This window comes from Podarcis vaucheri (genome assembly GCF_965113315.1).
Source record: "Podarcis vaucheri genome assembly, chromosome: 14".
Classification (NCBI taxonomy): Eukaryota; Metazoa; Chordata; class Lepidosauria; order Squamata; family Lacertidae; genus Podarcis; species Podarcis vaucheri.
The window spans coordinates 11,651,563-11,677,541 of record NC_138752.1 but is presented as its reverse complement, the minus strand read 5'-3'; the positions used below and the strand labels follow the sequence as shown (position 1 = coordinate 11,677,541).

The 25,979-nt window shown below is 43.5% G+C and overlaps 1 protein-coding gene across 1 annotated transcript in view; it reads right to left on the bottom strand.

The window, feature by feature from the left end:
* Window positions 1-441: 441 nt before the first annotated feature.
* Window positions 442-25,979, bottom strand: part of GNB5 (G protein subunit beta 5) — a 35,664-nt gene continuing 10,126 nt past the window's right edge. Inside the window, exons 3-12 of the mRNA XM_082198944.1 lie at window positions 25,792-25,928; window positions 24,297-24,338; window positions 23,426-23,502; window positions 21,930-22,062; window positions 14,039-14,182; window positions 11,722-11,813; window positions 9,571-9,619; window positions 7,836-7,932; window positions 2,708-2,874; window positions 442-1,949 (exon numbers count right to left, since the gene is read on the bottom strand). Coding sequence (XP_082055070.1) covers window positions 1,938-1,949; window positions 2,708-2,874; window positions 7,836-7,932; window positions 9,571-9,619; window positions 11,722-11,813; window positions 14,039-14,182; window positions 21,930-22,062; window positions 23,426-23,502; window positions 24,297-24,338; window positions 25,792-25,928 — 950 coding nt within the window. The 3' untranslated portion in view covers window positions 442-1,937. The remainder of the gene's footprint in view (window positions 1,950-2,707; window positions 2,875-7,835; window positions 7,933-9,570; window positions 9,620-11,721; window positions 11,814-14,038; window positions 14,183-21,929; window positions 22,063-23,425; window positions 23,503-24,296; window positions 24,339-25,791; window positions 25,929-25,979) is intronic.

The following is a 25,979-nucleotide window of genomic DNA, read 5'->3' as shown; positions in this document are numbered from 1 at the left end:
AGCATTTCACAAGCATATACATGAAAACTACGGTACTTTTCATTTCAATTTTGCTGCACGCTTAAAAGTTGTTGCAGTTCAGAACACAAAGATTATATTGCTGCATCTATAAACAGTTAAAAAAGAGACTGAAAGGATTCTTCTTACAAAAAAATACACTTTTATATAACACCCATTATCTTCAACAGGAAATTTTGTGGCTTCGTAGGATCGGATCCTGGAAATAGCTAACTTAAATGCAAACTTACTTTATTTTTAAAGTGACTGAGTTGAGCAAAGCAGTAAAGTGTAGTGCCAAAGTATCGCTTTCGAATTTCTCAACCATGGTGAAAGAGATTGGGGAAATGGCACGTCTGCATGTGGTGTAAGTTTCTGAAGGATCTGCCCCAATTTTCGTACCCTTTTAGTAACAACCAGCTGATACTGAGCATAGCTGTCAACTTTTCCCTTTTCTTGCGAGGAATCCTATTCAGAATAAGGAAATTTCCCTCTAAAAAAGGGAAACGTTGGCAGCTGTGATACTGAGTGCAATCCACACCCAACAGAAACAAATGGCCTAAGAAAACCCATTGATTTTTAAATTAGTCTGAATTGCAATATTGTTTTTCTTTTTAAAAAAGCTTCACAATCAATACGCAACCAAGGAATGTTTCAAGAGTCAGGGCTCATTTAGTTGCTCCATATAAACTGACAGTCTAGAAGGGTGACAAAATGTGCTTCTTCTTCACAATTGTTTGGAGCAGGGATGGGTCTCCTGTGAGACTCTAGCCTGGTGTTTCCCAAACTTGGGTCTCCAGGGCTGTTGGACAACAAGTCCCCTCGTCCCTAGCTAGCAGGACCAGTGGTCAGGGATGATGGGAACTGTAGTCCGAAAACAACTGGAGACCCAACTTTGGGAAACCCTGCTCTAGACCAGTGTTTCCCAACCTTGGGTCTCCAGGTGTTTTTGGACTACAATTCCCATCATCTCTGACCACTGATCTTGCTAGTTAGGGGTGATGGGAGTTGTAGTTCAAAAACAGTTGGAGACCCAGGGTTGGTAAACACTGCTCTAGACACTGCTGGATTCCAAATCCCATCAGTCCCAGCCAGCATAGGCAATGATCAGGATGATGGGGGTTGTTGTCCAGCCACACCTGGTGGGCCACAGGTTCCTCATCCCTGGTGTGAAGTCTTATATGAAGAGGGCAGGTTGTGTCATATCATGACCTGCCCACGCACTCTTCTCACATCACAATAACACTCTCCCATTTTATTTTCACAACAACTCTGTCAGGTAGGGTAGATTGAAAGATAATGTATGGCCACAGCTCACCCAAAGATTCCTGGCTAAGGGGGGTGGGGGGTGGGATTTGGGCCTAGTTTGACATACACCCTGGTGTGAGATCTTCCTATTATGGAAAACCCAGAAGGACAGGGAGAGGAAGGGCCAATCCTTCATATTTTCCCCTTAGTGGCTTCTATGGAACAAGAGAATGAACCCTCAGATACTCTGTTTTTCTTTCCAAGCTGACTTCAGGAAGAAATGCAATTACACGCAGGTACTAGATACATAATGTGCAGTGAAATACTAAATTCTGTTCCAACAGTTATTTTGACAGAGGTCTGGCTCGGATAATTATTAAACCATTTCTTTTTAAAAAAAAGGTAGTTTCAAAAACAGAAGTAAAAACAGCTTATTATTATTAGTATACCACACATAGATTCCCCCACCCCACCCCCACTGTATGATAAAAGTATATTACCTTTTCTAACCAATAGTGAGTGTTTCTGGCCAACAACGTGATAAAACACTGACAACGTCGCATTCAATCTTTCAATTAAAACCCTGTTGCATTTCCTTTCGTTATTGTAGCTTTTTCTTTTTCCGATCTGAGGTGTTCATTTTTTACCCATCGCATTACAATTTTAACACGTATCTGCCAACAGCACCGGGGTTAAGCCCAGATCTAGACAGAGAGAGAGAGAGAGAGAGAGAGAGAGAGAGAGAGAGAAGTCAAATGATGATGAGCAACAAAAAAAGGTTACTTGAGGTTTTCTAAAACAACCTGCTTATGTTACAATGGGAACGGGAACACTTCTGTTAGGTTAACTCATATATCCACTTAAGGATGCTGTTGTTGGGAAAACTTTGGCCTTCCAGATATGGCTGAAATATAATTCCCATCAGTCCCAGCAAGCATGGCCAATGACCAGCGATGATGGGAGTTGTAGTTTAGCATCACTCGCAGGCCAAAGGTTCACAGCAGCTTCCAACAGAGGAGAGTCCACCACCTCTTGTGGGAAATTATTATTAATTTAAATAGTGTATTTCAGGATCTATTATAAAACTTTCTGCAGTGTCTGCATACATAAGCAGAAACTGGGTGTGTAGCGTTGCAAGCTCCAGCTCTCTGCAACTGATTACCAGCAACAGTTGAGGCAGGTGACTAATGTTACAGTGTTTAGGTGCTTACCAAAGACATTTTTGTTTAAGAAGGATTTCCCAGAGATGTGACCAAGTCATTTATGCAACAATTATATAACTGAATAATTTTTTTTAATGGATTTTCAAAACCTGTATTTCTCTTGTTCTCTGATTCAACGACTTTACACTACGAAGCTGGTTATAAATGCATTTTATTTAATCATACTATTTCTGCATTAATCATAAGAGATGCTGATTTTGGGAAAAGAGGAAGGAAGCGGAAGAACAAAGAGCCCTTACTCTTAGAGTGTGATCCCAGGATCCTGAGCAAAAGGCCGTCCCGTCAGGCGAAACCCTCAAAGTGCTAACTCGATTCTCATGGCCAAACAGGATAGAGACACGAGCCCCTTTCAGAACATCCCACACATTTATGGTGTAGTCATTGTAGCCAGCAAACAGTAAGCGGCCTGCAGGAGGAATTCGTAAAGAATGATGGCATTACATGAACAACAACATTTCCAGGGCTTATACAATGGTACCTTGGTTTTCAAATACCTCCATAGTCGAATGTTTCAGAACGCGAAAGCCAAAAATCTGGAAGTAAAAGCCTCGGTTTTCGAATGCGTCTCAGAAGTCGAAAAGGAAATGCAGCTTCCATTTTGAGTTTTCTGAACTGAGGCTTCCATTTTGAGGCTTCCACTTTCAGTTTTCGAACATTTCAGAACTCGAACGGACTTCCAGAATGGATTATGTTAGAAAACCAAGGTACCACTGTTCCCTGATTTTTAGCAAATAATGTTTCAAAGGAAGGGCACAGACAATGGCTGAATCTTCACATCTTGGTCAGCCAGTGGTTCCCCAACTTTTTCTTTCTTTTCTGGACCACTTAATGATTTTTCTGCTTGTTGCGCAGCAACTGAAATTCACTGTGCACCTGCATGTATTTTTTTAACAACAACAACAACAACAATAATTTTATTTATACCCTGCCCTTCCCGGTTCAGAAAACCAGGCTCAGGGCGGCTAACAACAAATTTAAAACACTTAATTGATGCAACAAAAAACAGGATAAAACACAATATAAATCATGAATAACAATAAATTCAGAATTCAAAAATCAATTTAGGGAGAAATTCCATCCAATAAACATTAGATCATCACCAGGGCTAGCTGGCTAAATTAGTCCTATTTGGGCCAGCGAGGAGACCAGGGGAGAATTAGGTGTGGGATCCCAGAGCGGGTAATCGTTATAAAAAGGGGAGGGGAGGGGAGGAAGGAGAATAAAAGATCAGGCTAAGTTCAAACTGAAAGTCAGGTGGAATAGCTCTGCCTTATGGCTTCTTTTGTTTCTTATATATTGTATTTTATTGCAAGCCATAGAATTCAAATCATACAATAAAATATGCAGAAAAAATAAGCAATTAGCATACAACTGAAAGTCAATATGAACATTTAACGTAAAGGATGTGCCATCTTCTGCCTCCATCCACAGATCCACAGACATCCTGCAGACCAGCTGAATGATGTTCTACTCCTCTTAGATCTCACTGCTGGGAAACAAACCATGACCCCCAGCTGAACCGGGATCATGGTTTCGTTTTGCTCCAGCAATCGACAAGCCCAGATCAAAACGTGGCTACAGAAAGCGGTTTGTTGGAACAAAATGAACTACAAGCCCTGGTTTAGATACAATGCAAAACCATGTATCATGGTTTGTTTTCTGGGGAGAAACAAAGCGGGCACAAATCACTTGTGATTATGGCTAGTGAACCTAGTTTGTGGCTTAATGTGGTGTGCAAGCAAGGATACAGGTGGTTAAAAAAATTATAACAATAACACAATTAAAAACAGATTCAAAGGCAGCCACAAAACACACTGACCATCTACTATGCAATGGTCTGAGGACTTTTAACTGTCCCTGCTACAAATGAAGGTATTTCTTAAAAATGCAAGCTTCATCAAGATATCTGTTCAGGACATCTGAATGGTGTATCAACTTAGATATTTAAAATGAGATGGATGTTTGATGGTAATGTACTAGTAATGTGAGCTGCTGTTTCCTTTTTCTTTTTCCTCTCCCCCATTTTTTTCTTTCTGTTGTTGATAACTTGCTATATATAAAAAAAATATTTTTTAAAAAGAAAAAGAGGCAAAGCAAAACCAGACTTCCATATGCAACCCACTGGTGACAGAAACTACTGTTCTCACATAAAGCAGGGGCTAAAAATGGGTATCATATTGGGTGAGGAGGGGTGTAGATTTAGAAATATTTGAGGTCCGGTTGTATGTGAAATAGACTTGGTTTTAGTGACCCCCCTTTTTTTAACTGTGGTAATTTTTATAAAGTAAGAGTACCCGTCAGGTGAGTTTACACTGAATAACGTGGGAAGCTTTTGTAGTTGTTGTTTTTTAAATTTTATATAGCATTTGTATATTGATTGATGAATTCAGGCTGCTGAACTTTGTATTATAAATTGTAATAACATTTTGTGTGTGTTTTAAAAAAAGCAGTAACTAAAATTAAGAATTGAACAGAGTTGCCAAGTCATGATTTCAAGGGTTATGGAGTCTTCCTTCCCCACCCATTTCTGAGGAAGGAAAGGGCTCAGCCGCTGGCCTCCGACGCATCAGCCTTCCTTTCAAACAATCACTGATGGGGACTAGGCAAAGGAACATCAAGGAAATGACAGTCTCACGACTCTGCAGCCAGACTCCTCAACTTCAGGGGATGAGAGCAAGGGCTGTGAAGCAGAAGGGAAGGCGTGAAGGGCCTGAGTTTGAGAAGGCAGCACTGCCATCCTCTGACCTGGGAGAACTCGGCTGCAGATGACTTAGGAAGACCTGAGGCTCCTCTGCTCCACTGCAGAAGACAACTACTGGTACTTTAAAGCAGAGCAGCTTCTTGTAGCACAGATGGTGCTGACCTTTAAAGCCCTAAACAGCCTTGGCCCAGTATACCTGAAGGAGCATCTCCACCCCCATCATTCTGCCCGGACACTGAGGTCCAGCTCCAAGGGCTTTCTGGCGGTTCCATTGCTGCGAGAAGCCAAGTTACAGGGAACCAGGCAGAGGGCCTTCTCGGTAGTGGTGCCCACCCTGTGGAATGCCCTCCTATCAGTTGTCCCTTCAGATGTCTTCTAAAAGTCAGATAGTTGTCTGACTTTTAGAAGACATCTGAAGGCAGCCCTGTTTAGGGAATTTTTTTATGTTTGATGTTTTATTGTGTTTTTAGTGTTCCGTTGGGAGCCGCCCAGAGTGGCTGGGGAAACCCAGCCAGATGGGAGGGGTATAAATACAGTGGTACCTCAGGTTACAGACGCTTTAGGTTACAGACTCCGCTAACCCAGAAATAGTACCTCGAGTTAAGAACTTTGCTTCAGGATGAGAACAGAAATTGTGCTCTGGCAGCGCAGCAGCAGCAGCAGCAGCGGGAGGCCCCATTAGCTAAAGTGGTACCTCAGGTTAAGAACAGTTTCAGGTTAAGAACGGACCTCCGGAACGAATTAAGTTCTTAACCCGAGGTACCGCTGTACCCTATTTTTCCGTCTATAAGTCACCCCCATGTATAAGACGCCCCTTATTTCTGGGGACTCAGATTTAAGAAAATGGGGGGAGATGGCCCAGAGTATAAGAGGCCCCCTAATTTTTGACATTATCTTTTAGGGGAGAAACCTAGTCTTATACACAGAAAAAATATGGTAATAAATAATAAATAATAAATTGTTGTTATTGTTATAGTTGTTTTGTTGTTGTTGTTGTTGTTGTTGTTGTTGTTGTTGTTGTTGTTATAGTTATTATTACTATTAGGCTGCACTTCTGCTACTCTGAGGGCTTCATTTCAGCTTGTTCCTTGCCGCAGCAACTTCAAACCTAGCCTGAACCCTGCTTTGCCTTGCACCCATCCACCCTGAAACTTGTTCTGTTCTGCCTTGGGTTTACACCCTGGGCTGGGACTTGCTGCACAGCAGATGGGAGTCTCCTTCTTCACTAGCAAGACCCCAGATGTTGTCCACACGACAAGCATGCAAAACATTTCTGCCTCTTCCAAGAAAGGGAATGAGCTTTTGCATAACAGAACAAGGAAGTATGACGCAAATAGCAATGGGCTCCCAGGATGTTCTGTGGAAAAAGAGTATGCCTTGCTCATACAGCCACCAGCAGCAGATGGTGTGAAAATTTGCTGGCATGTGCAATTGCCCTTCATCACTCAAAGTGCATGTTGCGCAACTACACTTGTCGTGCTGTTAGAAAACAAGTAACAAGTTGCCTGCTTCACAATACTGTACATAGTTTCTCAAGGTTTGAGCTAATGTTGACATATTTAGAAAAGCCACGCTAATTCCATAAAGTGTCCTCATCGCAACAATATATTTTAATAAAATGATACCCAACTAATTGGAGACACCTAATGTGTTGCTACTGTTTTTAGATTGAACCTTTCTAAATCAACCAATCCAACTGATTCAAATCAGTGAAATGTTGCGGCTCAAGCTATAACCAATTTTCCTCAGCCAAGAGGGATACAGCAGCTAAAGCAACACCTTCCCAAACGAATGCAGTGGAGTCAAAGAACTGTTTTCATGAAAGATGAGCTACCAGCCTTAGCCTCAAAACCAAAGCTCAAGAGCAGCCACTTGAAGATTGAAGGCCTGCAACGAATCAGCAGTTTTACAAGTTTCTTTCATCAGCTAAGGGGACTTCCAGACAACCTGTTCATTGAGCATCCTTCCTGATATATTTGCAGGGAGATTAGATAACACTGGCTATTCAATGAGCACCCATCCTGATTTGTCTGCAGAGCAAGTGTTTTGTCAGACTTTCGACTTTCCTTATTGCAATAAATTTGATCTTTTGGGGAGGTGGGTTTGCTGTGCAAGAGCTCCCAACTAACTATAATTGAGCAACCTGAATTTGCCAGTACAGTGGTGCCTCGCAAGACGAAAAGAATCCGTTCTGTGATTCTCTTCGTCTAGCGGTTTTTTTGTCTTGCGAAGCAAGCTCATTGACTGATTAGAGGATTAGCGCTATTAGCGCTATTATAGCTATTAGCGCTATTAGCGGCTTTTAGCGGCTTATCAGCTTATCGGATAAGCTGATTAGCGGCTTAGAAAAAGGGGGGGAGGAAAAAAACCCGCAGGAACTCGCAAGACCTTTTCATCTTGCGAAACATGCCCATAGGAGATTCGTTTTGCGAAGCACCTCCAAAACGGAAAACTCTTTCGTCTAGCGAGTTTTCCGTCTTGCGAGGCATTCGTCTTGCGGGGCACCACTGTATGTGAATTAATCCCACCCACAGAGTAGCCACAGTCTGCAAGTGCCCTCGGTTCTGTAGCTGTGACAACAATCAAAGCCACATTGAAAAGAGATTATAGCACAGCTCCTCCCGCCTGCCCCCCCAAAGAAAAGTGTGTCAGAATTCATGTCTCACCACTAAGGGAAAAGTCGACACTGGATGCCCCGAAGATGATGCTCTCTTTGGAATAAATGGCCACTTCTCTGTCTGCCCGCAGGTCATACAAACGACACTGGAAAGAAAGGAGAAACAGTATCTGTGCTCAGGCAAAGGCTAATACGCACAAGCTGATTTTTGATAAGATTGATAGATACCAACAGGACAAAACACTCTCTCCCGTCCCACCCACGAAGGCAAACTTGGACCAGTAGCTGGTCCAGCCCACCTGTCAATCACCTGACATCATTACAGCAGATGTCCAACCTGTTTAAGCCTGTGGGCATTGGCGGAAGACACAATATCTGGCCTGCCATGATGTCAAGACAAGTCACTGTTGCTTTGGGATGCTGGGGAAGACAAAGGTTTAGCTCTCTGCTCAGACAGAAAATGCACTGGGTGGTCTTGGGCAAATTTCTCTCTGCTCAGCTACATCCCAGGGCTGCAGTGAGGTTCAAATGAGATCCGGGTGTATTTGTAACCGCCTACTGAGCCTTTAGAATAGGCCTTGGCGGAAATCTAAATCGGCTGCAAAGCAATGCCAAGTTTCCCCCCCCTGCCGCCCCCCTCCATTCTTCTAACCCTCCCATGCGTGCTTCTGAGCATTAAGAACCACTTTTCTGCCACAGTGCAGACCCTTTCACACTTGCCAGGCTGCTGAGTGAGTGCATTATGCCTCTGATGACCTGTGCTGTGCTATGCTATACGACATATAGCTATGCTATACAACATGCATTCATACCTTCACATGGCATAATATAATGAAAAAATAAAATTAATTTATTATTTATTTATTTATTTATTTATTTATTTATTTATTTATAGCCCGCCCATCTGGCTGAGTTTCCCCAGCCACTCTGGGCGGCTCCCAATCAAGTGTTAAAAACAGTACAGCATTAAATATTAAAAACTTCCCTGAACAGGGCTGCCTTCAGATGTCTTTTAAAGACAGGATAGCTGCTTATTTCCTTCACATCTGAAGGGAGGGTGTTCCACAAGGTGGGTGCCACTACTGAGAAGGCCCTCTGCCTGGTTCCCTGTAACCTCACTTCTCGCAATGAGGGAACTGCCAGAAGGCCTTCGGTGCTGGATCTCAGTGTCCGGGCCGAACGATGGGGGTGGCATAAGAAACCTGTCTTGCGTAGACCTGCATTATACCCATTCTGTAGACCTGTGATTAGCTATGCATCCATATGACACAATAAACACTCTGGGGAAAGCCTCCAGGTTAAAGGTTTTGCGGTTGTTTTGAACCTTGCCAAACCAAAATATTTTAAGTGCCGTTAAAATAATTCACTGTGGAAGAGGCCCTTGGCGTCCAACAACATATCTTCGGGTGACCCAGTTTTAACCTCTTTATGCCTGCAATCACAATGGTCACTTATCCCTAAGGAAAAAAGCCAATGGGCTCAATTATGTATCAGCCTTGCCCCTGCAGCTAGTTCAGATTGCCACACATACAGATGGGCATCTTATGGCTCCATCATACACTTCCTAGATCCCACATCCTCTTTGCAGGGTACAAAGAGCACATTTGTACATTTTTTAAGGGCTGCAACTCCTCTGGAGACCACCAAGTATTAGGTGAGTAAAGAATGTACAAAATAAACAAGCCATAATAAAATACTGAATGGCCAGGGTGATTTGAGGATCATGCCCCCAGCCCTCATTTGGGAAACGGCCAGGCTTTCGAAGATGAAATAGGGCAACGTACTGTGGCGTCATCTGAGCCAGAGGCAAAGGCATCTCCACTTGGGTAGTACCTATGCAGAGAACAGAAAGTGTGTTGCGTTAGAAATATAGGAATTAAATATATTTTCCCAACTTTTATTTGTTTTCTATATGCTGCATACAGGAACGTTACAGGTATCCAATAGCAGGTAAGTAAAACAAGGAACACATAGAGGTAAATGAGGTAGCCGTGGTAATTCAACATCTAAAAGCAGAAAAGAATAACACCAAAATTTGTCCACCCACCTCCTCCCCTAGAGTTCACCTGGATAGGTTGGGGTTGCAGTGGAATTGCCACAGTTAAAATGATCAAGACTTGAGAATTAGAACACTTGAATTATCACTTTCTGCGGTTCTCTTACAGGTAAAAGTGGATCAGGGCCCCAAAATTTATGAAATGCAGCTCTGACAGATTTCACTGCCCACCTGGCACATGCAATTGTAGAGGGTCTCAAAGCAGGTGGCAGGTCAGTTCAGGCACCTGTAAGACCCACCCACCCCAATGCCAACAGCTTTCATTTCTGAATAATGAATAAAGTTTCAAACTGTTGCTTCTAAATTTGGTAAAAAGAAACAGCCCATGTTGACAGCAAGCTCTGGATCTTCATATAAGCAAAGCCAGAATTTTTGAACCACAACCCACAGTCTTTTCAAGCAAAGAAAAATGTAACACCTCATTTTCTCCCCCAAAGAATGCATACATTAATTAGTAATGTAGTATTGATAACATGTCTATGCAATACCTCTCCAGGTTGTTTTTTTAAATAGCAATTGTTAGTATCTATCTATTTACATTATCTGTTGCAAAATTATTTCACTTGGATGATACAGTGCAAGTTCAATCAAAATGATTGCAAATCACTGCATTAATTGTAATCTAGCCTGTAAATGAAAAAGAGAGGCAATAGAAAATAAAAAGAGAGGAAATAGATAAATGCACTGTACCTTACTTTTACAAAAGGCTATAAAAAGGGAAATTGCTAATATCAATATAGGGTTTTCTTTACAGAAAATCCTCTGCTCACATGATAGTGGATCTAGTAAGCCACGATAATTTTATAAGTGATTAGTACTGCTATAAACCACAAGCTTGCTATTAAAATATCGTCAATGTCATGATGCAATGTGATGATGCACTAATTCTGTATTTCCTGCCTCAACCCCTGGAGAGCGACTACCTGTCTGGTGCTGACTCTGTGTAAGGCAGCTTCCCATGTTGCACTTTACATTAATTCCTGCTGCATAAATAAAAAGGGACATGGGTGGCGCTGTGGGTTAAACCACAGAGCCTAGGACTTGCCGATCAGAAGGTCGGCGGTTCGAATCCCCGCGACAGGGTGAGCTCCTGTTGCTCGGTCCCTGCTCCTGCCAACCTAGCAGTTCAAAAGCACATCAAAGTGCAAGTAGATAAATAGGTACTGCTCCGGCGGGAAGGTAAACAGCGTTTCCATGCACTGCTCTGGTTCACCAAAAGCGGCTTAGTCATGCTGGCCACATGACCCGGAAGATGTACACCGGCTCCCTCGGCCAATAAAGTGAGATGAGCGCCACAACCCCAGAGTCGGTCACGACTGGACCTAATGGTCAGGGGTCCCTTTACCTTTACCTTTTTACATAAATAAAACAACTCTGTGTGGCTTGTAAGAAAACATTTTGAGGAGACAGCTGGACTGGAAAACAAGTACATTTAAAGCAAAGCCTATGACTTCAAAAGCACAGAGGTGCAAACTAGGGAATGCTGAGAAAGAGTTTTAATCTGCCATGTAATTAATTAATTGCCAAAGCCTGCAAAATGCAACAATCCTTTACTCAAAAGCCAGTTCTCTTTGAATTTTCTCTTGGTCATGCAGGATTGTGACAAAGGGATAGGAATGGCTCTGCCCACAAGGTCACTGTAGTGGGGGCCTTCCGCCCACCATGCTACCCCTGCTATTGGTAAGCAAAGGTTTGTTCCACAGGGCCAGTGCTGCTCCTTCATTGGCTAGAGACGCTGGTAGCTTTGATAGGTGGAGAGGAAAGCTGACCCTCCCACTTTCCCACTTATACATTATCCTCACAAGTATTTTGCTAGTCAGCACTAATGAACCATTTCTCGATGCAATCACATGAATGTGTGGTAACAGGACCTACTGACCTGACGCTATTGATATCCGATTCGTGGGTTTCAAATGACTGAATGCACTGGCCAGTCCTCATGTCCCAAACCATGGCTTTTTTATCGCACCCCTAAAAAACAAAAGTCAATAAAGATTCAGTTATATCCTCAGGAAGAATCAATGCAGATCAAGTAGCTTATGGAACCAATGGTGGTTTTTATGATGCTGTTTACTGTTTAATCATCAGGTTTATTTTGAAGGTCTGTTGCGATTTATAGTTTTATTTGCAAGTTGTCTTCAGTCTCAATTTCATCACAGAAAGGTGAAAAATGAAATACCCCCCTCATATACCGAGCCTAAGGCAAACTGCGGAAATATCAATGGTTCTCTGCACAGGGATTTAGTTTTTTTAAAAAAGGACTGAACTCACAGGTGGAGAATACTTTTATTTCCATGTATCTTTATTATTTGTAAAAGGATACTTTGTACAAGTCAATACTTTATTGTCCCTTGGAAGCTGCACTGTATCTTTGTCCTTTTGTCCTTTGTCCCTTTATGATTTGCATTTTTTATTCTTTGTTTTCTCTCATTTTGTTATGCTTGCTTTTTTAAAAAAAACAACACCACCAAATCAATAAATATATTTTTAAACAGGGGGGGATGGTTCTGTGAAGAGTTTTCCTACTTCTGCAATTTTTGCCACTAGAATATGAAGATCAATATGGCGCTGGCTTCCTTCCACATTCCAAGGGCATTCCAGAAAGTGCTGAGCTGCTTTCAGACCTGTTTTACGCCAAATATCAAATTATTTCAACAAGAAGAACTGCTGTGCGACACCCCTCGCCAAGAGGGGTGAGATTAAACACAGGCCTTTTTCACCACCCCAGATGATCTCTGCTATTTTTCTAAATCACTGGTGGAAAACCCGTCCCACGGGCCTCAGAGTTTGACTTGCCAACAATCAGCAAGCCTTCCACAGAAATAGAGCATACTCAGAACACATTGGGCAGTTCTTGAAGTTTTATTCCCTCCTCTGCTTACCCCACTGAGAACTGTTTGTACTTCTGCAAACCTCAGGGTTCATTCAAGCCTGATATTTCCATGTTGTGCCTGGGTGGTACTGTTTTGGGTACATAAGTATACACACCTGCCGTTGATCTTTGGCAAGTGAAGAAACACTGGAGGTTTCCTCTGCGAGAATCAGGCAGAGGGTAATTTTCTTCTGGAGGAAGCTGCGACGAGAAGATGCCACCATCGCGGCCTCTGCCCCCACCCAACCCACTAACCTCAGTTTTTTAATTGAGTGCCATTAATATGCTGGCATCTTTCCTTTTCAGTTACTACAAAGGAGGTGCAGAGATGGACTGGATATGTGCTAACCAAAGGCTTAATCCAGACAAACCAATCCGGGGAGGACATATAGCTTGCTCTGAATTTGTGCATTTGCCCAGCTTCATCTGGGGCTTGAGTTGTGCCATCCTGAAGAAGGTGGATCTAGTCAAAAGTTATATGGACCCTCTTCAGCTGCAGATTAGTCTACTGCAATGCATTCTGTGTGGGGCTGCTATTGGAGAACATTCTGAAACTGAAGTTGGTGCAAAATGCAGCAGACATAACGCTTTGGGCTATCTTCTTTTTGGATCATATTATGCCAATCCTGTCCCATCTGCACTCGCTTCCCATTTGTTTTGGGGCCCAATTCAAGAAGAATTGGGTCTTGAAGAGTCTTCAATGGCTTGGGACTAGGATGTCTGAAGAACCGCCCATCAACCGCACTCATCCTTGGAAGCCCTGCTGGGCTGCCAAGGGAGCTGCAGCTGGGGGGGTCACATGACACACCCCAGTGGTTGAAATTTGGGGTTTGACTGGCTTCTTCCATTGACAGGTTTCTGGTGGACAGTCAAAAGGTTCTCCATTTCACCAGTCATTTCCTGGGTTTTTGCTATATGTTGACGTTGCTGACAGTGTCAGTTTTGAGGTTCTGATTCTGTGTGTTGTTAAGAGTGGTTTTACTGTTCTTAAATTTGTATTGTATCAGGATTGTGTTTTCCTTGTGTGCCTTTATGGGGGCTGAAAAGTGGTAGATAAAAGTTTCTATAAAAGAAATAATTGTGAAAAGCAGCAGGCACAGCTCCTAGGATTAACAGGCAACACAGCCCTGCCTGTTAATCTATATTCTCATTCTGCATTAGTGCAGCTGGGGATACAACAGCAATGCCTGCTTTAATCGGGAGAAAGGGGACTTAGCAAAATATTACAAAATACTCTCTTCCACTTGGAGAGATTTTCATTTGCTTCGTGTCTCCCCCTGCAATTCCTTCCCTCCATCCTGCATAAAGATGAATCTGCTTTTACCCCCGACACAAACGTGTTCCCTGTCTCTGAAGGAGCAAGGTCCAGGCACAAGACATCCGCTCCGTGGCCGTGAAAACTCTGGAGAAGCTGCCCGCTTTCCACATCCCAGAGAGCGCAGGTGCCATCTCCACTCGCAGTCAAGATCTTTAGGAGAGAAGGGGGAAACAAAAGAAAAGAACTGTTATTAAAAAGAAAGAAAGACACGATTTGTCAAAGATTTGTCTCCACTGATTCATGTTAAAGTTGGATTCTTTGTTTCACATTTTCACGGGTGTATCTGAGTCATTTCCCTTTCTATTCTCATTCATTTGACTCAGTTTCACGCTAAAGCAGCAGCTTGTGTTAAAAGTCTGGTCTTCAGCTGGTGCGCTGGGAGCCACCAGCAGGGGGAGCCATGACTAAGGTGGTTGGCATCATTGATACCACAACAATTTTCCTCTTTTCATTTTTAAAAAGGTAAAGGTAAAGGACCCCTGACAGTTAAGTCCAGTTGCGAATGACTCTGGGGTTGCAGCGCTCATCTCGCTTTACTGGCCGAGGGAGCCAATGTTTGTCCGCAGACAGTTTTTCCAGGTCATGTGGGCAGCATGACTAAGCCGCTTCTGGCGAAACCAGAGCAGTGCACGGAAATGTCATTTACCTTCCCACTGGAGTGGTACCTATTTATCTACGTGCACTTGGACATGCTTTCGAACTGCTAGGTTGGCAGGAGCAGGGACCAAGCAACCGGAACTCATCCTGTCGCAGGGATTCGAACCGCCAACCTTCCAATCAGGAAGCCCTAGGATCAGTGGTTTAGACCACAGCGCCACCTGCGTCCCTTAGTTTTTTAAACTACCTTAGTTAAAAAGGTACCTTAGTTTAAAAGGTAGTTGTTTTTAATGATCTTTGTTTCATTTTCTTTTTTAATAGCATGTAAAAATTATACGAAGAGTATTTAACAGCTGTAGCATGCCACAGCTTTGAAAAACACTGGATTGGTTGCCCAGCCATTCCTTTAGGAAACAGGCCTTGGCTCACCTCCTAACAACTGATAGATGGTAACTTCAAACCTAACTTAGATTGAACTTTCTCTTGTTAGTGGAGCTTGCCATGCTACCAAGGGGGTTGGGGGAATTGTAACCTGATAAGTTGACAAGTGGGCATGGTGTTGGGGAACCCAGATCAATTCCTCCAACTCTGCTTCACAGAAAGCAAACCTACTCCAAATAATTTACAATCTAAGAACATGGGAGATACGCAGAAAAGTGGTACGAGAAGGAAAGAATATGGGGTTGCTCTAATTTCACACATGGGAAACGTCTCTGTGATTCTGGAACGCCTGGTATTCTTTCAAGGCAAAATAGGAATTTCTGGTATTCACACTTTTAATAATAAAATATTTTGTGGCTTTAAAAGGCGAGGCTGAGGTTATCGGCTGCATATTTACTCTCTTTTGTTTCCAAAACGTTTGCTTCCAAAGAACTCATTACTATGGAAATGTCCAGTATGGCACTCAGATAAAAATATTTATTTGGCTGACTACTATCTCCCCCTTTTAACCAGCAAAGGGTGGGGGGAGAGAAATGATGAGGGCTGCAGATTTAGTGAACATCTATTTTGCCTTTCAGTTTTATAATCCCTGCATTGTCAGCAGCTCAGCAAAACTCAAGATCGTTAGACTGGGTCCGTAATTGCCCCCTTGTGGTTGCATTTTAAAACCGTCTCTCTCATTAAAAAAAGGGCCTGATGTCATGTCTCTGCTCCTTGAACAGCCTTGTAAACAGGCAGCCCTAAAACACTGGGATGGATTGGGGGCCGAAATGAAAATACTTTCCCTCTGCCTGGGCAATCAACATACAGTGGTACCTCGGGTTAAGAACTTAATTCATTCTGGAGGTCCGTTTTTAACCTGAAAGTGTTCTTAACCCGAGATACCACTTTAGCTAATGGGGCCTCCTGCTGCCACCGCCATGCAATTTCTGTTCTCATCCTGAAGCAAAGTTCTTAACCGAGGTACTATTTCTGGGTTAGCGGAATCTGTAACCTGAAGTGTCTATAACCCGAGGTACCACTGTATTGGCAGGGTACTGAAAGAGACACTGCGTAGCAAACAAGTCAAACAGGAATACCTGGGAAAGATGGTTTGATTCCTCTTGATTTCAGCTGCAACAAAGGCTCCATTCTATAAGCCACAGCACAGGCAATAAATCATGTTCCATAGCAGACCCTAAACCAGTGTCTCCTAAACTCCCCCCTCCATAGACCCTTTGAAAATTGCTGAGGGTCTTGGCAGACAATGATCTTCTGCCGGTTGTACAAATCGTAATACACACTGCTAGATACTACATGTTTTTTAATTGCATTTTGATGGCAGCTTTCCTTTCTTATCTATTCTATTTTATTTTGATTTCCATCGAGTTTAATGCAACACAGTGCAATACATAAGAAACTGAAGCGTTTACATAAGAAACTGCCACCGTTATGTATACTGGCAGTTATTAATTGGTTGCCACCCTGTGTGGGTAAAGGATACAGATTTATTAAATAAAGTAAATAAATATCTGTTCCATTTTAAAACGGGTGTCTGCCTAAATATGGATTCCCACTCCGCCAGCGAGCAACATATAAGAATATGTGAGGTGCTATTTTAGTGTTTTCCGCTGCAAAATCAAGAACAGGCTTATGTCTCTCTTCAGCAGCTGTTTAAGCTCCAGCTGCTGCTATTCTGGGATGCAAGAAGCTCAGGGTAAGCTATGATTTCCCATTCTGAGGCTTCCAGTAATAAACCTGAGATGATGAGGAGTGTCTGTTGCCACAGAAACTGGAGTCAAAGATCCAGCTGTGGTGCTTAAATTGTAGCCTTAAAAGGCAGGTGTCTGGTGTAATCACAGCAAACACAGAGCCCAAATTAGACGGAGATGTAGACTTGGGGTGCTGTCTTCCCTGCTTATACCTGTGTGACACTAAAGCCTGCAACTTTTGGGTATTATGGGGACAGAACTCCCCAAACTGTATAGAAATTTATTCATGTATACAGATTTATTTATTCCTACTACAGCAGGAATGTTACTTGCCCAAAAATGGAAAGAAGAAGAAGTCTCAGCAAAAGAAGAATGGATACAAAAACTTATGGAATATGCAGAAATGGCCAAACTTACCGGAAAAGCAAGAAATCCAGATAACAAACTTTTTATGAAAGAATGGAAATGGTTTACGGAATATTTACAAATAAACTGTAAACAGATAAGAGATTTGGCAGGATTATTGTAATAACCTGCAGTTTTGTAAGAATATATATTTAAAGCAAATGAATAAATGAGCAAATTAAGTTAATTTGGATAAACAGAAAATATTTAAAACTAAATTTAAGGAACCGCAGAAAGAGGGGGAAGTCAAGTTTTGAGATGTTAAAATGATTATAACATTATTGAAATGTATAAAATTGAAAATCATAAATTAAATAAAATACAGTGGTACCTCGGGTTACATACGCTTCAGGTTACATACACTTCAGGTTACAGACTCTGTTAACCCAGAAATAGTGCTTCAGGTTAAGAACTTTGCTTCAGGATGAGAACAGAAATCATGCTCCGGTGGCACGGCAGCAGCGGGAGGCCCCATTAGCTAAAGTGGTGCTTCAGGTTAAGAACAGTTTCAGGTTAAGAACGGACCTCCGGAACGAATTAAGTACTTAACCCGAGGTACCACTGTAAAGCCTGCAACTTGAAATTTTACGGCAATGCCAAACCTAAGGGCATACACAAAGGGGCAGGAAACGTTGTAGTGGAAAACTAGCAAAAACAAAACACAGAGCTGTGATTAAATCTTCCAAATGGGAAAGTGTGCCTTGCAATTTGCGAGAGGGGAGCCAGGGGTAAAAGGAAGTGGACCCCCCCCCAATCAGGAAGAGTGAAATTGGTTCAGAAGGGCAACACTGACTCACATAAGTGGCCCCTATGTTTCACTGTCTCTCTCAGAATGTCCCTAGAATGGCCATTGCTCTAATGGGAGCTTTGAATTAATGCAGTGGTTTTCAACCAGGGTGCCTTGGCACCCTGGGGTGCCCTGAACGATGGTCAGGGGTGCCGCGGGCAACACTGGCCTCTGTCCCTCTTTCCTTCCTTCCCTCCTCTGATGCCCTCACGCGTCTCTGCCTCCCAAAGGCTTGCACAGCTGTTTATTGCAGCAGCCCCGGGCTATAAGCGCCGCAGGTGAATGAATGGTGCCTCTGGAAGGCCCCCCTCTTTGGGGCAAGGAGTGGCAGCTCAGAGACCAAGGACGGCAGCCCGAAGGACTCTCAAGGAGGGGGGAGAGGAGAGGAGGCTGAGGGAACACTCCACCAGGGAGGGCGTTCGAAAAAGGGTGAGGGGCTGCCAGCTCTGCAGGCAAGGGGTGACATCCTGAGCCTGACAGGGATGCCACAGAAAGAATGTACAGTGGTGCCTCGCAAGACGAAAAGAATCCGTTCTGTGATTCTCTTCGTCTAGCGGTTTTTTCGTCTTGCGAAGCAAGCCCATTGAAGGATTAGCGGATTAGCGCTATTGGCGGCTTTTAGCAGCTTATCTGCTGATCGGATCAGCTGATAAGCGGCTTAGCGGCTTAGAAAAAGGGGGGAGGGGGGAAAACCAGCAGGAACTCGCAAGACATTGTCGTCTTGCGAAGCAAGCCCATAGGAAATTTGTTTTGCGAAGCACCTCCAAAACGGAAAACTCTTTTATCTAGCGAGTTTTCCGTCTTGCGAGGCATTCGTCTTGCGGGGCACCACTGTAGTTGTTCAAGGGAGCCGTGGACCCAAAAAGGTTGAAAACCTCTAGATTACAGTGGTACCTCGGGTTAAGAAATTAATTCGTTCTGGAGGCCCGTTCTTAACCCGAGGTACCTGAAACTGTTCTTAACCTGAGGTACCACTTTAGCTAATGGGGCCTCCCGCTGCTGCGACGCAATTTCTGCTCTCATCCTGAAGCAATGTTCTTAACCCGAGGTACTATTTCTGGGTTAGCGGAGTCTGTAACCTTGAAGCGTCTGTAACCTGAAGCATCTGTAACCCGAGGTACCACTGTATTTTTATTTTATTTTTTAAAATCCTTGAGAAGGTTCTGCCACCGCAAGCTCTACATTTCTGTAGCTATGATGATGAAGCTCCTTTTTTCTTTTTAGAAATCTATTTTTTTTTCCTGTTTTAAAATCGGTGTTTTCTCTTTGAGATTAGTTAGTTGGGGGGGGGGGGAGAATAGCAAGCAGCTTCCTAGGATGTTATCAACCATTTAGGACAGTAGGCTTCAACCTTCCCAAAGCCAGGACCTGCCTTCAACCCACACATACATTTGAGAATCTCTTTTTTAACCATGGATTGCTAAAGGCAGCATGGGAGGGCAGTGGTCTTGGTTAGGAAGGAAAGGATTAAATCCCCACTTCTTGCACTGTGGTTCCAGTTCACATTCCCTCCTTTTGGATACCTCCCAAGCTTCTAGGGGTTCCCAAACTGTGGTCCATGGACCTCCAGCAGTCGGCAGATTTCATTCAGGTGATCCCAGATCCGGTCCAAGACATCTTGGCACCTGAGGCAGACCCCAAAATAGCACCCCCCTCCCTGTCAGGGAAGAAAGGGTGAGGGGAGATATACATTAGGAACAAACATGGGAGGTGGAGAAAGACTGACATTGGGATCTGCTGCCTCCATGGATACTGCCACCTGAGGCAGTCACCTTGCCTCATAGATGGGCCGGCCCTGAGGTGATCTGTGTTTTATTATGTCTCATAAAGTTAATAGGATGACAGAATCAATAAATTTAATCTTGGTAATATTGCTTTTAATGACAGCAATGAGGCCCAGAAAGAAGAAATGCCTCTTACTTTCATGTTATTATTTTAATGCGTTATTAACCTTGCAGAGAGAAAAAGGAGCGAAGTTTAACACAAGAGGCACATCCGTCGCATTAAGTATTAACTTTGGTTTTCAATTGCATTTTTATTTATATGTTTATTTCTTATATCGTATTTTATTGTACTACAATCTGATTTTTGTGCAAATTCAAATTGTAATACATTATATCAACGAAAGAAGCAATCAAAATACAATTAAAAAGCGCATCGCACCCAGCACAGTGCATTACAATTCATACAACAGACAGAAAAACAATTAAGTAGTCTACCACCAATTTTCAAGTGGTATGTGGGGCAGGGGGCATTTGGGAACCACGGCTCTATCTTGTGATCTTTAGACGCTTGCTTAAAACTTCCTTATTCATGAAGCTTTTCCCTGTAGTGTGATTCAGCCGCATTGTGCTTACTCCTGAAGATGCTTTCTGTGCTTTTGTGTTTTATTTTGAAATCTAGTCTACTTCACCCTGGTATTTTATATGCTGAGCTGTCTCAAAATTCCTGCAAATGAATAAAGAATGTAATGTTTGCTAGACCCAAGGCCAATAGAGGAGACAGTCAATGTTGTGCTCTGCCGATGTGGAAGACTACAATTCCCATCGCCTGTGACCGCTGGTCATGCTGCTGGTCTGTCTTCTTCAACGTGAACTATTTCAGACTCTCACGGACCCCCTTCTTCCTCTTTCTTCGTATGCAAGGGAAATAGATACGATCGAAAGCTTCCACTTTTGGTTTTTAATAAACCGCGGTTTCCTGTCAAGCCCAAGCTCAGCAAACTGGAATTTACCGTATTTTTCGCCCTATAGGACGCACCGGTCCATAGGACACACCTAGATTTGGGGGGGGGGAATAAAGGGGGAAAAATTATTTTTCCCCCCCCAAGCTTCCCCTTCCCCAGAACGGGACCCAAAGCGATGCCGAAGCTGCGTACAGCTTTGGCATCGCTCTGGGAGCTTGCGAGGCTGGGGGCGGAGAGCCCAGCCCCCAGAACAGGCTGCCGCACCAAGCCTCGCGCGCCCGGCGGAACCTACCGCCGGGTGCAGGAGGCTTGCGGACACCTTCCCGAAGCAAGGGGCGTCCTCCGGAGGGCACCCTGTGCTTCGGGATGCAGGCTGCTGCCCGCAAGCCTTGAGAGCCCGCAGGAACTCCCCCGGGCTCGCAAGGCTTGCAGATAGCTTCCTGAAGCCTGGAGAGCGAGAGGGGTCGATGCGCACCGATGCCTCTCGCTCTCCAGGCTTCAGCGAAAGCCTGCATTCGCCCCATAGGACGCACACACATTTCCCCTTCATTTTTGGAGGGGAAAAAGTGCGTCCTATAGGGCGAAAAATACGGTATTCTAACTCTGCAGGTTCAGATCCTAGTTCTGTCAACTAACCAGTTCCTTTATTTGGAAATCACATTGTGTTTACAAGAGTGAAGGCAGGGAGGATGCAACACAGCTCCCTGGGAGCAAAATAAAACCTTACACCATCTCTCATGCACAGGTAAAGGTAAAGGAACCCCTGACCAGTCGTGACCGACTCTGGGGTTGTGGCGCTCATCTCGCTTTATTGGCCGAGGGAGCTGGCGTACAGCTTCCGGGTCATGTGGCCAGCATGACTAAGCCGCTTCTGGCGAACCAGAGCAGCGCACGGAAATGCCATTTACCTTCCCACCAGAGCGGTACCTATTTATCTACTTGCACTTTGAGTTGCTTTCGAACTGCTAGGTTGGCAGGAGCAGGGACCGAGCAACGGGAGCTCACTCCGTCGCCGGGGATTCAAACTGGCGACCTTCTGATCGGCAAGCCCTAGGCTCTGTGGTTTAACCCACAGCACCACCCGCGTCCCACATGCACAGGTACGTCACTATAAATCTGTACTCAGCTGTCTACAATCAGCATTTGCAAAGCTAAGCAGGGTCCAGTATGGTTTCCAATTGGATGAGGGACTGCATGTTGAGATTCCTGCATTGCACGGGGTTAGACTAGATGACCCTTGAGGTCCCTTCTAACTTGACAACTATGATTCTAACACTGGAGTGTACTTGCCTGCATATCCGAATTTGTGAAGCTGCAAGCCGACAGGTAATTGGTGTGCATGGCAACTGATTTCTTCTTGGCCGCCATATTCTCATTTTTTTCAAATGTCAGTGGATACACAGAGCACTTGTTGTCCAAGCCCCTAGAGTTTAAAAAAAAGAAATGGTAAGAGAAAAAGATATCATTTAAGCATGGGTTGCACGAGCACTAACCGTTGGCAAGTTTTGCTTTTGGCTGTCCAGTTTCCATTTTGCTGTGTGTTTGCCTGGGGAACTCAGACCCACAGGGAAAGGCCCTGTTCACATTCACTGGCTACTGCCTAAGGAGGCAGTGGAGCCGGAAAAAAGGAATAATGAGAACATGTGGCCTAAAGCAAGGCTTGAGGAGGTGGAAGGGAAGTCTGAAGTGAAGAAAAATCCACTCCCTACAAGATGGCTAGGAGCATTTTTTTACCCTATTTGTCCGATACACTATTTGGAAGGACACAAATTCCCCACCCTTGCCTTAGGGGGTGACTTCATCCCCCTCCCCACAGACATATATCTTCAGATGATACCTCTAACTGAAGTGAGCCTGCAAGAAACAGAGTTCTCCCTCTGCAGCGGCACCTGTCCCTGTGGCGTTCCCTTCCTACCTAGACAAATCTGCCAGTTCCACTCCTTTAGGAGAACTTAAGGAGTCAGTAAAACCATGATCTCCCCAGATTTACTGTAATCTGTGGATTTCTCTCACTACCAAAATGCTACTTTCAAATTCTTGCTTCTTCTTTTTTTGTAATTTCTAAAACATTTTTCTAACTGTGGCTTTCTAGTGAGGTTGATTTTATTTTATTTTATTTATCAAAAGCTGCTTTTTTGGGGCACACATGGGAAAGGTTTGGTTGTGTGGTTTTTGTCTGCTTGCATTTGGGCACCTCTGAAGATATTGTAAACTAATTTTTCATCATGTTTCCCAAGCTCAAGGAGCAGATTTTCATCTATCTTTGGATAAGACCGGAAGCCATTTTGAATCAAGATGCTGAACTGAACCTTTTGAAACTGCCGTGATTTTTTTTTTTTTTTTTTTTGGCCTCTTAGAATTTCCTAGGAGTGCTGGGTACAAACCACTAACAAGCACATAAAAGTCGGTCAATTATATTGTGAAGATCTCCCTGCAGTTCTGTAGCAGGTTTGCTTTTTCCTGGTCTAAGGCAGGAATTCAGTTATTTTATTTACCTTTTAAGGCAGTCTATTATTTATTTATGAAAACAATTCTCTCCTGCCTTATCTTCCAAAGAATCTCAAAGCAGCTAACAACACACACACTAAACACAATAAAACAAATCCAGCAGTCATCAAAATATACACAACCTAAGTCAGCATCAAAGTTATTGAGTTGGCCAAAAGCTTTATTAAAAAAGCCCATGCTGTCATCAGGTGCTTTAAGGAATACTGGAGGGAAGGAAGCAGCCCCCTTGGCTCAGTGCAACAATAAAAAATGGCTTTAATCCAGAGGCTCCCACTTACCCACAAGCAATGGCACACCCTGAAGGGGCGTAAGCGCATGCCATCACCCAGGTGCAAGGCATCGTCACCGCATGTTCCTGAAACACAAATCATCTCTTGCATCTTAAGGGTCAATTTGCAAATCCTTTCCATATCACTAAATGATAGTAAAATAGGATTCTCTTATACAGTCATACCTCAGGATAAATATGCTTCAGGGTAAGTATTTTTGGGTTGCGTTCCGCGGTGACCCGGAATTAACGGAGCACATTACTTTCGGGTTTCGCCGCTCGCGCATGCACAGACGGTCAAAATGACGTCACGCGCATGCGCGCAAGCGGCGAAACGCGACCCACGAATGTGCAGGCACGTCTTATGTTCTATTCAGGATGCAAACGGGGCTTCGGAACGGATCACGTTCACATCCTGAGGTACCACTGTACTGAATTTAAAAGATGGGAAGTGACTACAGGTGTGTGATGTTTGTAAGATGAGAGAAACTTATCAACAACATGCCTTGTTCCATCATACCTTTGGACCCTCTCGCACAGGTACTTTGTTCCATCATACCTTTGGACCCTCTCGCACTAAGCATCTTGTGATCTATGGGGATCTACCAGTAGATCACTATCTACCTGTTGGACATGCCTGCTCTAGCAGAATGGGAATGTTTGTCCCACACTTGGCTCAGCTTCACAGTGAAATGAACCAACTTTTTAAAAAAAAAAATACCCCCAAACTGGCTGGTTACCACCAAGGCCAACCAGAATTTGCAGGTCTTCAACATGGAATGGAAGACAAAGGGACAAAGACCCTTCTGTTGCCCTCCCACATTCATCAAACGCATCCATTCTTTAGGCCTTGAGGGAAATCAGAAACGCAAGGAACTTACCTTATTGGTAGTGAAGGCATCCCAAACAATCACCTTCCCATCCTATGAAAAGCAAAGAGGGATTATAAATTTCTCGAACAAGGAGGTATATTTTGAAGTCTTACTGCACTTCTCTCTGTTCGTGTTCCTGTCTAAAATCGAAAGGTTTGTGCAGGAGGGATGAAATGGTGGTAACAACCCTTTCAAATGCAACGTCAGGTCTTCTGGGCCTAAAGTATGGGTAGCCCACCTTTTTGCCCTCCATATTTTGTGGGACTTCCAACTCCCATCAGCCCCAGCCAGCAAGGTCAGATGAATTCAAAACAACTGGAGGACACAGCACTGGTTACCCTCAGTCTATTCTAAACTTGGTTGGCTACCACCAAGGCCCTATGCTAAACTAGACTCGCAACTGAAGTCAGCCTGGGAAGATGGCACTAGACTTCAGCCTGGAGATGCTATCAATCACACATCTCTCCACCACTTCTGTTGGGTGGGGTCCTTTTCATGAAAACCTTTGCCCTGAGAAAAAACTTTCCCCTTTTGTTTATTTTTAACAGAGGAAACAGATGCAAAAGTGTTAACCAATTCAGGAAGAGAGTAGGAAACTTTGTCCCCGCTCTGAATTCTGTCTTCACGATACCTTCATGTACCCTGTGTGATGCTGCGACACCATGACACCACATTCAAAATACAAGCTCAACAGTTCCAGGAACAAACAGGAAGATGCGGCCAGTGTTTACAAAATTGCCTCAGAGCAGTTAGTCAAGGAGGTTTGTGAGCTGGCATGAAAGAAAGCTGGGTACCATTGATTTATTACCAGTAAAATGAAACAGAATTGTTTTAACTCAAATCAGAAAAAAAGAAGAATTCTGAAAAGTAAGTTGCATTCATGCCATTTCTGCATTTGCTGAAAATATGATGATTTTGTTGAGGTCTTTGCTGGCCGTCCTTACCATTTGGCTATTTTCAACTACACACTGTTGATTATTAATATGCAAAAGCAGTATATAAGTATTTTGATAAATAAATTAGGGTACAAAAGAAACTTTTTACCTGCCATTATTATAGCCTTTGGCCTCTGCAGAATGACAGAAAACCCTGTCTCTGTCTTCAGGGAAATAAGTAGGAAGATTATGCCAAGAGAGAAGTTAAATGAGAGACGATGGGGAACAGGGCGGGATGTTTTTATGTCCAACAAATAAGGACCCAGATAATCAAATCTTAACTTGCTGGTTTGAGGCACTATTTATATAGTCCAAAGCACTCTAAATGTCATGAAAACTATTGGAAGTTATGAAATAGTTAAACATTGCCTCAGAGGATGGCAAGCTATTACTGGTTAGTGCAGACAACACTGTAGAATAAGTATCTGGAAGAAGGCAATGCACTAAATTTCTAAATAAACACACAATCTCGTCAAACATTAAAGACTAAGTAAGACATTTTCTTTCCAGTTAGATTGTTCCTCAGCATAGTAACAAACCCTCAAGACAATGACTTCATCTCTCTTTACCTGGGAAGAGCTGACAATTCTTCTTTTATCTTTGCACCAGTCCATGCAGAGGACTTTATTGCCATGGCCTTTCAGTGTCCTTCTTGTCTTCATCACAAACTGACCCAAGGCCTCCACACGCTCCGCCACCTGATGAACTGCAGGGAATTCAAGAGAGTCACTGTGTGCTTTGGCAATGCATGCAAAGC